Source organism: Salmo trutta, chromosome 13, assembly GCF_901001165.1.
Source record: "Salmo trutta chromosome 13, fSalTru1.1, whole genome shotgun sequence".
Lineage (NCBI taxonomy): Eukaryota > Metazoa > Chordata > Actinopteri > Salmoniformes > Salmonidae > Salmo > Salmo trutta.
The window spans coordinates 15,057,439-15,073,465 of record NC_042969.1 but is presented as its reverse complement, the minus strand read 5'-3'; the positions used below and the strand labels follow the sequence as shown (position 1 = coordinate 15,073,465).

The window sequence follows — 16,027 nt, the reverse complement described above, 5'->3', positions numbered from 1 at the left end:
TTGCTTCATTCCTTCTCACTTTCAACAGTTAAACAAAATAAGTTTCATTGTCCATATCTTCATTAGGATGACTTCCTTGAATGATATGGGACTAGAATTACATGCAGAAGGCTTTCACTTCTCTTCACGAAGATTGAATGGTTATGGGCCAGAATAAATAACTGATTTAGCCTACCACCATCGCGCATTCGCTCTTCTTTCAAACTACCTATGAGTTTATTGGCCTGCTGTATTTAACATTTAGCAAACAAGAGCTTGCGTCCCTCTTCGAATAGTCTATTGGTATAAGAAATTATAAAAATTATTTTAAAAAACTTTTCTTGCGTGGGACTCCAAGAGCTAAGGAGCGTTTTATAAGGAGAGAGGCCAGCGGAGCACAGGTGCTTGCGTACTGCATAAGAGACAGAGGCTATAAGTTAGAAGCTTATTATGCATAACCCATCATTAATTAGCTAAATATAAGGCTAATACTGCATTGAATTTATTACCTGAAAGAGGTAGACTAGGACATCTATATACAAGGCAATCTATCAATCTAGAACAGGATAATCTGTTTTGGATTCAATTTGAATGGAGTTGATGGAGAGAGAGAAAGACTGTGAGAGAGTGCTCCCATGTGCACTGAATAAAGCAACGATATTCGACTGACAGGCTGTTTTAAAACTCTGCAGCTGCAATAAAAAAAATATAGATATCTTCACAATTAAGAAATAAGGTGACCCCGAAAGTCAGAAGGAGATGCGTAAATTAGACGCGCATTCAATCTTTATATTACTGTAGACTATGCTGCAGCAAATGCAGGCCTACCTGTCACAAGAAACAAAGTTACCGTGATGAGACGATACAGTTGAAGTTGGAAGTTTACATACACTTAGGTTGGAGTCATTAAAACTCGTTTTTCAACCACAACCACTTTTGGCAAGTCGGTTGGGACATCTACTTTGTGCATGACACAAGTAATTTTTCCAACAATTGTTTACAGACAGATTATTTCACTGATAATTCACTGTATCACAATTCCAGTGGGTCAGAAGTTTACATACACTAAGTTGACTGTGCCTTGAAACAGCTTGGAAAATTCCAGAAAATGATGTCATGGCTTTAGAAGCTTCTGATAGGCTAATTGACATCATTTGAGTCACACTCTGTGCCTCTTTGCTTGACATCATGGGAAAATCAAAGGAAATCAGCCAAGACCTCAGAAAAAACATTGTAGACCTCCACAAGTCTGGTTCATCCTTGGGAGCAATTTCCAAACGCCTGAAGGTACCATGTTCATCTGTACAAACAATAGTACGCAAGTATTAACACCATGGGACCACGCAGCCATCATACCCCTCAGGAAGGAGACGCGTTCTGTCTCCTAGAGATGAATGTACTTTGGTGTGAAAGGTGCAAATCAATCCCAGAACAACAGCAAAATACCTTGTGAAGATGCTGGAGGAAACAGGTACAAAAGTATCTATATCCACTGTAAAACGAGTCCTATATCGACATAACCTGAAAGGCCGCTCAACAAGGAAGAAGCCACTGCTCTAAAACTGCCGTAAAAAAGCCAGACTACGGTTTGCAACTGCACATAGAGACAAAGATCGTACTTTTTGGACAAATGTCCTCTGGTCTGAGGAAACAAAAATAGAACTGTTTGGACATAAAGACCTTCGTTATGCTTGGAGGAAAGAGGGGGAGGCTTGCAAGCCGAAGAACACCATCCCAACCGTGAAGCACGGGGGTGGCAACATCATGTTGTGGAAGTGCTTTGCTGCAGGAGGGGCTGGTGCACCTCCCAAAATAGATGGTATCATGAGGAAGGAAAATGATGTGTATATATTGAAGCAACATCTCAAGACATCAGTCAGGAAGTTAAAGCTTGGTCGCAAATGGGTCTTCCAAATGGACAATGACCCCAAGCATACTTCCAACGTTGTGGCAAAATGGCTTAAGGACAACAAAGTCAAGGTATTGGATTGGCCATCACAAAGCCCTGACCTCAATCCTATAGAAAATTTGTTGGCAGAACTGAAAAAGCATGTGCGAGCAAAGGAGGCCTACAAACCTGACTCAGTTACACCAGCTCTGTCAGGAGAAATGGGCCAAAATTCACCCAACTTATTGTAGGAAGCTTGTTGAAGGCTACCCAAAATGTTTGACACAAGATAAACAATTTAAAGGCAATGCTACCAAATACTAATTGAGTGTATGTAAACTTCTGACCCACTGGGAATGTGATGAAAGAAATAAAAGCTGAAATAAATAATTATCTCTACTATTATTCTGACATTTCACATTCCTAAAATAAAGTGGTGATCCTAACTCACCTAAAACAGGGAATTTTTACTAGGATTAAATGTCAGGAATTGTGAAAAACTGAGTTTAAATGTATTTGGCTAAGATGTATGCAAACTTTCGACTTCAACTGTAGGTCTACATGCATTGTGAACTGCGCTCCATACTGAGATGGGCTGTCTGTCCCCACCATGAGGGTTGATGATTCATCATGCAGAGGCCATAGAGAAGCCACATTTAGACATCCCATATAATTTAACAGTTCCATTTCTGTTCCAGTTCCATTTCATATAAATAATTTATTTTCATTTACCGGTTTCTCGCACTTATTTATCCTGGGAAAAGGGAGTGGTTTTGGGCTGTATATCCAGGTACATCTCGGTATCCGACAAATCTGAGTTTGGTGGATGCCAGCAGAATGCTACCATAGTACCAACTGTAAAGTTTGGTGGAGAAGGAATAATGGTATGGGGCTGTTTTTCATGGATCGGACTAAGCCCCTTAGTTCCAGTGAAGGGAAATGTAACGCTACAGCATACAATGACATTCTAGATGATTCCGTCTTTCCAACTCCGGCAACAGTTTGGGAAGACCCTTTCCTGTTTCAGTATGACAATGCCCCCATGCACAAAGCGAGGTCCATACAGAAATGGTTTGTGGAGATCGGTTTGGAAGAACTTGACCGGCCTGCACACAGCCCTGACCTCAACCCCATCGAACACCTTTGGGATGAATTGGAAAGCCGACTGCGAGCCAGGCCTAATCGCCCAACATCAGTGCCCGACCTCACTAATGGTCTTGTTGCTGAATACAAGTTTTTTTGATGTTGTTGATGTAGCTAAAGTGTTTTTGTTGTTGAAAGTATCCGTATGGGAATAGACAGGATTCCGTTACGTTCATGGTATAGGCGACCACATTCCTGCTACAGCTCATCCCCCTGCAGCACGACGGGATCTCTCCACTTAATAATGCTCGCTCTACCCCTTCCCATCTCTCTCTCTCTCTCCATCTATTTCTGCTGCGGCTCATCTGACTACATGGACCTATCTGCTTAATATTTTTCTCTCTCCCCTCTCTCTCTCCTTTTCCCTCTCTTTGTCTGTTCGCTGCGTGCTGAGACCCACACACAGACACAGCTGCGGTAAACTTCATTTCAGGGGGATTACCAGCCAATCGGCCGCCTGGGATTTTCGAGAGGGGAAACTCAATTACTTGTATCTCACAGAACACCTGAGGTTCAACACAAACATAACAGTAAAACACATGCCCAGTCCTGATAAGAGACTAACTACGTTCAACACGTGATTACATCTCATGGCATTGTTCTACTTCAAACCGTCTGTACTGTAGTCTGAGAACCATTCATATAGGAGATGATTATGAAGGAACAAAGCAGAGCTCAGATCATCAGCATAAATATTACTGCTCAACATACAGAGAGAGGAGGGACAAACTAACACAGATTCAAATGTACCCGGCGACAAAGGCTTCGCCTCCCAACCCCAAGCCTTGATTAGCCAATTAGATCAATGTGGGTGAATCTTAGTTTAAGGGTATAACCGGATTTAAGCAGTGTTATGACAGCGAGGAGAAAGAGGTGGGTGAATCGCCTTTGAGAATGTCTTGAATCGGTGCTTCCTTCTTTGGAAACTTGAAAATGAATTGGTATGCGCTGGACGATGTTTTGCATAATGGTTCAGAATGTTGCCTGTCTAATGAAGTCTGTCTGATTTTAAAATACTACTTCAAAAGTTAAAAATATCCTCCAGATATCTCAAATAATTCCATGCCATAAAAATGACCTGCCCAGCTAGAGCAAAAGTTGGGCTGCTCTGGATTTGGTAAACAAAAGTTTAAAAAAACATCAACGAACACTGCTGTATATTCATGAGTGCTACCTCAGCAATGTTAGAATGCTTGTGTGTGTGTGTGTGTGTGCACTTACATTTGAGTAGCTCCTCTCCCACCATCACAAGACACCATAGCTCAGAGAGGACTGCGCTCCCGTCACCATGGAGACAAGAGCACCCAGCGCCTAACAACGCTATTTTTGGACCGGTGCAAACAGCTTCACTTTTCTCCCGTTCTTATTCAGCCAGCTATCATTTTTCTCTTCCAAGCCGAAATGTTTTGGTTGGGAAAAGCAGGCCAATTGTTACATAACGTATCTCAATAGGACTGTAACTGTTAACAGCTCTATCTAACCAGCTCTAGGAGACATGGGAGTGGGGAGTGGTTGGTGTGTGTTGTGTTCATTTTCTCTTCTCTAAGTAGGCTCCCTCCCCTCTATGTTATTCATATCTCCCTCCTCCCTCATCCCTCCCCCTCTCCTCTCCTCCCCGCAACGGCAACATAATAAAACCAGACGATTACCGAGTCTGTTATTGCGCCGACTGACACGCAGGCTGCCCAGAACGGTGTTCATTTGTGTGATAGAAGTGTCATCTGGCTTAAGTGACTAATTGAATATAGTCGGGGCTAATTTATATTCTCCCAGAATGCCACATTCGTTTAGCGTCGGGGTGATGGTGATCCGGGCAGCCGCAGGTATTACATTCGTGCCCTGACGACGAACCGCACGACACCATGAGGCACGGGCGCAGGGCGGGCACTTCCGAGTCGCGCCAACGCTGGGAGGGAATAGCGCTCTGGGGCTGTTAATAGTCTACCTACCACTCTGCCAAGGCAACTCTAGTAGAGGTGTTATCAGGACAGGGTAGGACTTGTGTTCCTATAACGACATCAGTCAATTACCTCTTAATGCAATGTTTTTACTGACGAGCGTCATAATGTCACAACAGTATTTGACATCCAATACCGTTGCCAGCAATTACAAAGCAGGAAGCAGCTGTCAGTCAATAGTTACTGTGCGGTGATCAGGATGAGTGCATCTCTTAACAGCCTGCACAGAAAACCCTGGGACTCTCCATGTGGCCCTCAAACATCCATCAGGCTGTACATCTATCTAATATCTATCTATCCACATGTGTTGGATTGTGTTTGTGCCTGGTGGATGTATGCTCTTGTTTTGCTACCTATCTCTACTTTAATCTGCCCATTGTAGAACATTGCACCCTGAGCAGTGGGAGTACTGCTACTGAATGATCAATGCTGTGTGGATTACCGAAAGCCTGGTGTTACTAAGGTCTGTAACAGATTAAAAAGCCAATCAGCCACTGGACTGATCTCCCTAAACACAATATAATGCTCCACATCATTGCTGTAAGCCACGTTCTATTCTATTGTTTGTTTTACACATCTCAAAGGCTTTGGGAAATATGAGGAAGGGATAATACGGGATTTTAATTCCGATGAAGGATACAAATAGACTGAACCAAATACACTAAGTGTACAAAACATTAGGAAGCACCCCTCCCTTTTGCCCTCAGAACAGCCTCAATTCGTCAGGGCATGGACTCTACAAGGTGTCGAATGCGTTCCACAGGGATGCTGGCCCATGTTGACTCCAATGCTTCCCACAGTTGTGTCAAGTTAGCTGGATGTCCTTTGGGTGATGGACCATTCTTGATACACACAGGATACTGTTGAGCGTGAAAAACCCAGCTATGTTGCAGTTCTTGACACAAACCGGTGCGCCTGGCACCTACTACCATATCCCGTTCAAAGGCACATACATCTTTTGTCTTGCCCATTCACCCCGCACATATACATAATCCATATCGCTTAAAAATCCTTCTTTAACCTGTCTCCTGCCCTTCATCTACACTGACTGAAGTGGATTTAACAGGTGACATCAATAAGAGATCATAGCTTTCACCTGGTCAGTCTATGACATGGAAAGAGCAGGTGTTCTTAATGTTTTGTACAGTCAGTGTAAGTCTATCTGTATGAGATTCGCAGTAAACGTGTAGCAGTGGAGAGATCTCAAATGTGATCCGAGCGAGAAAGAAATTCAGCCACAACTTAGAACAGTATGCAGAATGTACAGATCAAAGCTGTGCTTCTTCTTTGAAACGGAATCAGACATGAAATGTTCATTTGATGTTACTGTGCCAATACTGTTTACTGTGTTGATGCACAGTTAACTGATGATCGGGTTTATTTACACGGGAAATATGATGGTCTGGAATCAGCATGGAGTAGATGGGTTAGGTTGATGGACAACGTAGTATTCATTAGACACCCCATGGAAGAAAACTGTCTTAAAAAGTAAGGGATTACTTGTCCAATAAAAAAATGCTAGTTTTCGTCTTCCGTTGCAAAATGCAGGGCGTCCCAAACTTTTTGGTGCCGGAGACCCCTTATGTGATAGCAAATTCATCAGGGACCCCCTCAAAATCAGTACACAATTATGACTTTAGGGTTGTCACGCCCTGACTTGAGAGAGCCTTTTTATGTCTCTATTTAGGTTTGGTCAGGGTGTGATTTGGGTGGGCATTCAATGTCCTTTTTTCTATTTCTTTGTTTTGGCCTGGTATGGCTCTCAATCAGGGACAGCTGTACATCGTTGTCACTGATTGGGAGCCATACTTAGGCAGCCTGTTTTCCTTTGGGTTTTTTTGGGTAGTTGTTTCTGTTGTGTGGTTTGCACCTGACAGAACTGTTGGCGTTCGTTTGTTTCTTATGTTCAAGTGTTTTGTATTATTAAAACTTCAATATGAACACTCACCACGCTGCATCTTGGTCCCCTCTTTCAGATGATCGTTACAGAACTACCCACCACAACTGGATCAAGCAGCGTGCTCGGGAGGAGATGGACACCTGGTCTCATCAGGAGTGGATTGGGAGGAGAGACTGGACTTGGGGCCAGGTGATTGACAGATATCGGAGCCTACCCGGGAAGAACGAGAGGCAGCCCCCCCCCCGAAAAATTGGGGGGGCACACGGGTAGTTTGGCTGGACCAGGGGTGAGGCCTGAGTCAACTACCCGTGCTTTTTGTGGTGAGCATGTGCCTGCCTCTCGCACTCTCTCTCCAGTGCGCCTGCCCAGCCCAGTACGTCCTGTTCCTGCTCCTCGCACTAGCCATGTAGTGCGCACTCCCAGTCCAGAGCCTCCGGTGACAGTTCCCCGTCCAGAGCCACCGGCGACAGTTCCCCGTCCAGAGCCACCGGCGACAGTTCCCCGTCCAGAGCTTCCGGCGACAGTTCCCCGTCCAGAGCTTCCGGCGACAGTTCCCCGTCCAGAGCTTCCGGCGACAGTTCCCCGTCCAGAGCTTCCGGCGACAGTTCCCCGTCTAGAGCTTCCGGCGACAGTTCCCCGTCCAGAGCTTCTGGCGACGTTTTACAGTCCGGAGCCTGCAGAGATGGCCTACAGTCCGGAGCCTGCAGAGACGGCCTACAGTCCGGAGCCTGCAGAGATGGCCTACAGTTCGGAGCCTGCAGAGACGCTCCTCAGCCCGGAGCCTCCAGTGCTCCCCCACAGCCTGGTCTATCCTGTGCCTCCTCCACGGACCAGACCTCCAGTAGGTCTCCCCAGCCTGTTGAATCCTGTGCCTGCGCCCAGAGCCAGCGCAGCCAGTGCCGCCCGCCTGTCCGATGCAGCCAGAGCCGCCCGCCTGTCCGGTGCAGCCTGTCCGGCGCAGCCAGAGTCGCCCGCCAGTCCGGGGCCCGCGGCGAGGGACCCCGCTCTAGAGGCGCCACCAAAGTGGGGTGAGCCAGTGGTGGAGCGGGGTCTGTGTCCCGCTCCAGAGCCGCCACCGCGGAGAAATGCCCACCCAGACCCTCCCCTATAGGTTCAGGTTTTGCGGCCGGAGTCCGCACCTTTGGGGGGGGGACTGTCACGCCCTGACCTGAGAGAGCCTTTTTATGTCTCTATTTAGGTTTGGTCAGGGTGTGATTTGGGTGGGCATTCTATATCCTTTTTTCTATGTTTTTGTATTTCTTTATTTTGGCCTGGTATGGCTCTCAATCAGGGACAGCTGTACATCGTTGTCGCTGATTGGGAGCCATACTTAGGCAGCCTGTTTTCCTTTGGGGTTTTGTAGGTAGTTGTTTCTGTTGTGTGGTTTACACCTGACAGAACTGTTGGTGTTTGTTTGTTTCTTATGTTCAAGTGTTTTGTAATAATACAACATCAATATGAACACTCACCACGCTGCATCTTGGTCCCCTCTTTCAGATGATCGTTACAAGAGTGCTATAAAAATAGCATACAAGGAGTTTAATTATGACTGCTGCAGCACATGGCAAGACTTACCAAGTCTCAAGCCCAGGGAAATATCATTTTAAAGCCCTCCTTCTTCGTATTGGAGAGAAATTTGCCGGTTTCAAGATCATTTCCTGCAATTCTACACATTTTCCAATGGGTCAGAGAGACCGTTTTTCAGTTTGAAAGCTTAGATTAAAGTGCATTTATGTTCAAACCCATTTTGGGGGGAATACAAGAAGTATTGAGTTAAAAAATGGATCATTGATGAAGTACTGTGGATCCCTGTGTGCCTCCCAGACCCTGCTGTGCATCTAAGGGTAGCCTATATTGTAGATTAATAATATTGTATTGTATTGCACCTTCTAAACTTGTTCCACCGACCCCTCGGCCAAAATCGTTTAATCTGTTGTTGCTAGAATTATTTATATAAAACCATTCTATTTGATGTATTATGATTTTTAGCCCAGTTTGGGAACCACTGCCCTAATGAATATGTCCCTGGTGCCAGCCGAGCAGAGGAGACTTACTGTAGCCATTGTCCTCCTCCTTTGTCCCGTCGATGGTGCCATCTGCTTGCAGCTGCAGGTGGAAGCCCTGTCGACTGTACAGCTTCGTCACAATCCCCTTCAACTGGGGTTCTGAGGAGAGGGGGAGAGAGGGAGAAGAGGGGGAGTGTGAGATTGGAGACAGGCTCTGATCCTGCATCAAGGCTTGTCTTATTCCTGGAGAAAGATGAAGTTGCATCAAGATGCTGATGTTGTTGTATAGTCAAGATGCTGATTTCAGTTCAGTTTTGTGCACCCTCTCCAAAATGGACTGAGGTAGGGTGAGATGATACTAGAGTTGTGCCCACACAGGAACCTTGTTCACCCATCCACCAGCCATGTATCTTATAACAAGATATCCTATCCTATAATCCTGGCACGCTAGGTTATAAACTACATTAGAAACTGCTGATTGGATGACAGCCGTGGTATGTCAGACCGTATAGCACGGGTATGACAAAACATTTATTTTTACTGCTCTTATTATGTAGGTAACCAGTTTATAATAGCAATAAGGCACCTCAGGGGTTTGTGGTATATGGCCAATATACCACGGCTAAGGGCTATACCCAGGCACTCTGCGTTGCGTCGTGCTTAAGAATAGCCCTTAGCCGTGGCATATTGGCCATATACCACACCCCCTCGGGCCTTATTGCTTAAGTAACTAACCAGTCCCCCCAGTCCTGCGCCCAATAGGCCCAGCGTAGCCACATTCTCAGCTCTCCAAAGGCTCAAGGGACCAGTGCAAACACATCTCTGCTGACGTCTAGAAGATCAAGCCATGGATACCGGCATATGAGCAAACAGTTCCTATCTCTACCACACACAGGAACAGGGAAGGACTAGGGAGACTAGAAAGGAAGTCTGGGTTTATTCCAAAGGGGCCTGTGGCTGCACCTGAGAGGATTACATGGAGAGCAGGTGCTTGGGAGTAAGAGTCAATATTTATGCAGGATAAGCACTGTTTGATTTTTTTTAATGCCAACTGTCCATATCATGTTTGTTTGTTCCCTAGTGAAAATGCCGTGTTTTAAATATGGGGTACACAACTTCCTTCTATGGTGTAATGGATGGCCATGTATTGTGGGAAAATTATTCCGTCCATCTATGCCATCCAAAGAAATGTTCTGGGACAACTAAATTACAGTGCACTCTTACAAAGTACAAATTCTGCTAGTCAATGGATTAACAAAGTTAGTAGTTCAAACTCCATCTAAAGATATTTTAGTTGGGAAGGCGGTGGCCTATATCTTATATAAAAAATACAACCTGGAAGTGTCTATGATGACACAAGCTTGACATTTTAGTGTGTCATGTTCCACTAAGAGCTGTCCTTTCCCCATGTTCCCTTCCCTTCCTTTACCGTGATTTACCACACCTTTCATCCTCTCTTTCATGTGCTTTACCTTTCAATACTGCCATTACTACCCTCACAAAGGTTACCGCCTGGCAAGTACTCATGCTTTGGCTATTTTTTGCACCACTGGCTCCCTACTATAGGAACCTTTTAAGACCGATACATCAGGAGGCTGACGTCTTTTCAAAGGCAGAGATTTTCGCCAAAATGTCAGTCCACTATTCATAAGTAAACTGAGTGTGATGCTGGGTAGCCATCTGGTTTCCTGTAACAAGCCATAAAGAGCATTTCCTCAACGTTGCTTAAAGTGCATTGAATTAAAATATGTGGATTGGAGGAGAAAATTGCATGGAAGACTTCTTTATTTGTAAATTCCCATGCTACCTTCAAAACACACATTCACAAGGTGTTACATCACAAGGAAACAATGTATCGGAGACAGAGAATGGCGTCATAAGGTGAAATCAGTGGGTGGCTTTTTCTACCAGGAGACATGCTCAGGGATCTCTTCTCACACACTCACTGACACACCCAAACACATCCATACACAAACACACTCGCATAGCCGCAGCAGAAGAGTATCTTGCTTCTGCCGAGGCTCCACATATGTGTTACGTAAACCACACACTCCCTATCCCCGTCCCCTCCCGACTCCACAGTCCTGCCTCAGGGAGGTGGAAGAGGGGGATGAGGTGGGGTGAAAGAGGGTACTGGCTGGTATCATGGTGTGGGTCCAGTTCTGAGGGAACACTGCAGGGTAGCTTAGCCCCAGCCCCCCGAGCAACACAGCCCCAATCTCCTCCACTCCACCCTCACCTGCATAATGCACTTACAAAACAGCCTGAAACAGCCTGTGAACTTGATGGGAGAGGAATTAACTGGAGCTCATTTAGGTCTGAAAGCACAGGGCTGAGTCACGCTCAGCAAACCTCAGCGGTGCTCATTAACCAAGGGCCACGGCTCACGTAGCTTTGTAAACATCACAGAGAACCAGCCGTAAGGTAGTGCTGGTATGTAGCACAGCTAATGGTCAAAAGCAAGCTGGTCTGTTTCACTGTATACTCTGGTTGTGGATGTCTGGTTGTGGATGTGGTTCTGTCTGGGCTCTGTAAGCTGCAGTGGAGGCTAAGCCTTCACTAACTACATGAATCGCACCTTGGCAGAATATACTGCACGGGCCATTCAGGGACTGAGAGGTCTCTTGGGATGCCTTATCAGATTGTTGTTAGAGCACTGCTCTGAAATACAGACCGTGGACTAAACTGCACTGTCTGTACAGGAAACGTCCCTGGAAGTTTTTGCTGGTTGGTTTTGAAATCCCCAAATATAAAGTTGAATACATGTGTACAGGATGTTAAACTTCACAAAGTGTGTTTGACATATTCTTCAGAAAAGTATAAATATCCTTCATCATGTTCTACACTTGGTGAAAGTACACAAAACTACTCAAATGCTTGGGTGCCTGCTGTACATTCTGTGTCCCATGATAGTACACCAAAGCAATATATCTGCATAGTGTCTTGTTTATGCTTGCTCATTGTGGATTCAGACAATATCATGGCAATGATATTTAAAGACCACAGTGGGCTTGTGTTATGCTCTAATCCTGTTTAGCTGGCTCTATTGTAATGGTCCACATGGGATTACATGAGCAGACATTGAGGGACGAAGCACCAATATAATACATCACCTAGGTAGTTATTAACAGTCTGAAATGTCATAGTTTTGTGCATGAACTAAAATACACATCCATAGGAAGACCTTCTCACTGTCTTTCCTTTGATCTAAATCTGTATTTATAGATTTTGATTAACATTCTATGGATATTTAATATATATAATATATATATATATGTATCAAATCGAATAATTTATACATTTTGATGTTGTTCCTATACCTATATAGCCACTTTGGTTGTCCAGTGCTCCTGATATTTGGTGCACAGAGCAGAGTTGGGGAAAGTGATGATGAAACATAAGAAATGGCAACAGAAATCAAACGTATGAATTGTGATGGTCTAACGGTATTAGCGATACCCAAAACAGACCTGGTCGCCTCCGTCTCCTCTTCTTGGAGCCAAAGAGTTTGACCCGAGAGAACATAGACAGCCGGCTCGGTTTCTCGCATGGCTTCGTCTTGTTCGGGCTGCTAACGCAGCGGCAGGCATTAGATTTCTCCCGCTCCCTCGCCTGCCTTTTCTGACGAATAAGGGAGCTGGCTAACGCTGCAGCCATGGCCAGTTTGACGGTTTTCCGGAGAAAACTTCCAGACTATGAAAAATGTTGTCCTCTACCTCTTTAAATCTTTTATTGAAAATCTTTCTCAAGGAGCAGTGGTCATCCAACGATTCCTCAAATGCAAAGGGCAGTCATTGCTCGTTAATTGTGAAATAAATAGATTCAATTCCAAATGCAGTCAGTGCATAAAAAAGTACCTCCACTCCTCTTCAAAATGATGCCTATTAAATGTTCTGTAAGTTGATAATTTTTCTGTTGGTTTTGTTGGGCGTAGCTCGGTAACGGTGCATCTTATCTCCGGAAAGAAAAAACAGTCCTCAACAAAAAATGACGAGACACATGTTCCACTCTCGTACAGCACAAATAGTGGCATTTCTTCAGCATCATAACTAACGCGCAGCTGTTTCCCTAAAAGCCGTTTTGCACCATCCTACAAAAGCAGGGACCATGCACATGAAGAGTGACGCAGACGCAGGTGGTTGTGGACGGCGCTAATGCGCAGCCAGAAAAACACCTGTTGGAGGACGCAGAGAAAACGTTTCCAATGCTGATGTTTTCCTCTTATCTTTTACGTCGTTAATCTCCCTCGTCACGGGCAAAGCGCTGCTAGTACAGCGCACGGACTAAACCGGTTTAGTAGATAGAGCGTCGGGTGAGGATAGAGAGACTAATTATTAGAGAGATTAAATTAGTTTTCCCTCTCTTGTTCAAACAAGGCGACATATGAAATAAACCGCTTCAAACACAGTACCAGACCCCAGTGCATATTGCACAGTCTAAGCTATACTGCTGCGCTCCGAGGGAGCATCCTACCCAGGCGCAGAACTAGCGCGGGGGAAACCGGGAGGGGGAGTGGGGGTGGAGGGGAGCAGGAGAATATTCTGGTACCCTCTCTCTCTGTCCCTTCAATTATTCAATACCGATTCAACGAGTATGTCTTTTAGGCATAACCATTACGCACACGAACGATTTATCAAAAAGTTGGGGATGAAATTTCTCATAAAGCGTATCACTCGCAGTAGATCCCGTAGCCCACACTAATTAATAAACACATTTTACTTATCATGCATTGCCAATATACAATTAGCCATGGTCCCTGCAATCATTTTAGCACTTTTAATTATGTGTCTGAGATAAGCAAGGCGACCTGCATCCCCAAACTCCACTGCAGTACCTTGGACAACGACACTGCCTTGAGATTTTGCCCACCCCCACCTGCTTCACTGCAGACACCCAAACAAACGTGACCGTGGTGCTCAAGTGCGAGGGACAGTGACCAATGACTCAGAATGTGGGAAAAGCCCTGACACAGTGGAAGATGGATTGGGCTACCTCTGCCACCTATACACTCATGTGAAGAAAAACTCTGGAAGCAGCCACGGGCATAAAACAAGACAGGGCGATGGAGTAAATGAGTCTCGGGTTGAAACTGAGCCATCATCAATATTTCACATCCTGTCTGTCCCTAGAGAAGGGTGAGGAGATGGGAATGTGGCGACAACAGGAAGCTCGTGTCCACATTTTTGACCAGCGTGCTGCCATGGTAGTCTGGCATTTGCCTTGCACTGACGGCTAGGTCAAAAAATAGACTTTATATTTATTGTTATCTTCAACCTAGTCCTAGACTGAGGGGCACCTACATATCTTTTTATCAGTTATTTACAACACAACAATATGAGGATGTTGATGATACATATATACGTTTGTAACAACTATGAAATGTAACGTTTGAGAAACATGGAGGAACGTCTACTTCTGACGTGAGACAGAGCTGGTAGTACATGAGAGCAACACATAACAGCGCACGCCCCTGATTCAATCGATCTACATTTTACACGTGGGAGTAAAAAAAATCGATGGCACGCAACTCAGTGAAACGGATAGTCATCGAACAAACTCCCTCACAAGACAGGAGTCATATCCTGCTATTGCATCAACTGCTAGATCAAACATAGGTAAGGAGACAGCACCCCCCTCACTGACAAGGCTACTTACAATAACTCCCTGAAGAAGCAGCAGTAGCTATACTTCCCATTCCTCCCTTTAAAGCGTCTCTGTTTCCTCTCTGTGCATCGTATCCGAATCAAAGCCTCCGCAAGGGTGCCACCTACAGTCCAGATTTGAAGCTGCCGTACACAAACTTCACATGATCCATAGATCAATAGTGCTGTACATGAGTAGGATATTGCATACCTTGCCACGCACAGAAGCCAAAGACCTGCATTTTTAAAATGATTTGTTCATAAAAATAAAGACAAACCTGTTACGATCAATTACATAGAAATAAACTATTTCCCAATCATTAATCCATCTATAACAGTCATAGTGAATAGACAATATTTAAAGCAGGTTTCTGAAAAGACTCAAGACTCCAGAGTATAACAACAGCCTACATATTTTACTAGAAAGTTAGGTAGGTAATACTTTTTCAAACTTAAATCATCCAATAATATCAACCTGAGTGATCTGTTGTAAATACATCATCTTTCAACATACATGCCGTTTAAAATATTACCGATATGTTTGTTACACTTGATATGCACCGATATGTAAAATGTCGAATTCTATCTATCAACTTCATCAAGTTTTATACATAGCCTACGTATAATAAACGGTCAACTTCCGACTATTTCTACTTGGTAGACATCTACCGCACTTCTATCGCTGAGGTCATCTTTACTTCAGCACCATGGATAGCTCCGGCAAGCGGGCGTGCGCCTCTGCCTCTCCACAGTGCTCAACAGTCAAAAACAACCATCTTCAGCCACAGACCATGCAGTAAAACACAAAGTCAATTGGAATATAAGAATATCCAATGTGCATCAGAAAGTAGGCTAGATCTCTAGAAGCCAAACAAACTGAAAGAAAATGTGCAGAAACACTTGGAAAGGAGAAGAGCCGCCTACCTGACGCAGATTTTCTCAAGGGAAAAGTCTTGCTTCGATGCATAACTGAAGCCAACAAAAGTGTCCTCAATATGAGCAAACAGTCGTCGGATCTTGGACTGAAAGCAAGAAGATGCTACAAAAGTTTAAACCATATTATTCAAAGAGCTGTCATAGGCGTAGACGTTAAAAGCGTAGAGGCGGGGCCAGCAATACATGCAGAAGATCATTAACTGACGAGCATTAGTGAGATGCCATTATGACTTTCTAAAATGCTCATTAAAGATGCATTTGGAGGTCTTGTTGGTCCGGAGTGTAGTCACTAAACTGCTGTGCTCTCTGCGTCAGAAATTAAGAAAAGTGATCGAAAATGCTCGCTGAGATACTTCCTGCCGAGGGCAGAGAATAGTTTCCTCTCATATTACAAAAAAACAACAAATGGATGTAAAACGATCCTTTGATGTGCCGGGTAAACCGGTTAGGCAGGCCCGGTCCACTTTCCACTGAAATGCATTGACGTACATCAACGGGAGATGACAATAGGCATTAGTAGATGTTTTTTACATGGGAGCTCTGTCTTTCTGGACACATAAGCAGGATTTAAAAAT

The 16,027-nt window shown here is 44.6% G+C and overlaps 1 protein-coding gene across 7 annotated transcripts in view; it reads right to left on the bottom strand.

Annotated features, from left to right (window-relative positions):
- LOC115205280 (fibroblast growth factor 13) overlaps window positions 1–16,027 on the bottom strand; it is a 195,874-nt gene that overhangs the window by 32,789 nt on the left and 147,058 nt on the right. For 5 of the 7 annotated variants that reach the window (XM_029771077.1, XM_029771079.1, XM_029771078.1 and 2 more), the window contains one exon: window positions 8,923–9,033. In XM_029771077.1, coding sequence (XP_029626937.1) covers window positions 8,923–9,033 — 111 coding nt within the window. Of the gene's footprint in view, window positions 1–8,922; window positions 9,034–12,344; window positions 13,317–15,440; window positions 15,756–16,027 lie in introns of those variants that run through there. The other 2 variants (XM_029771082.1, XM_029771080.1) reach the window with 2 other exon arrangements.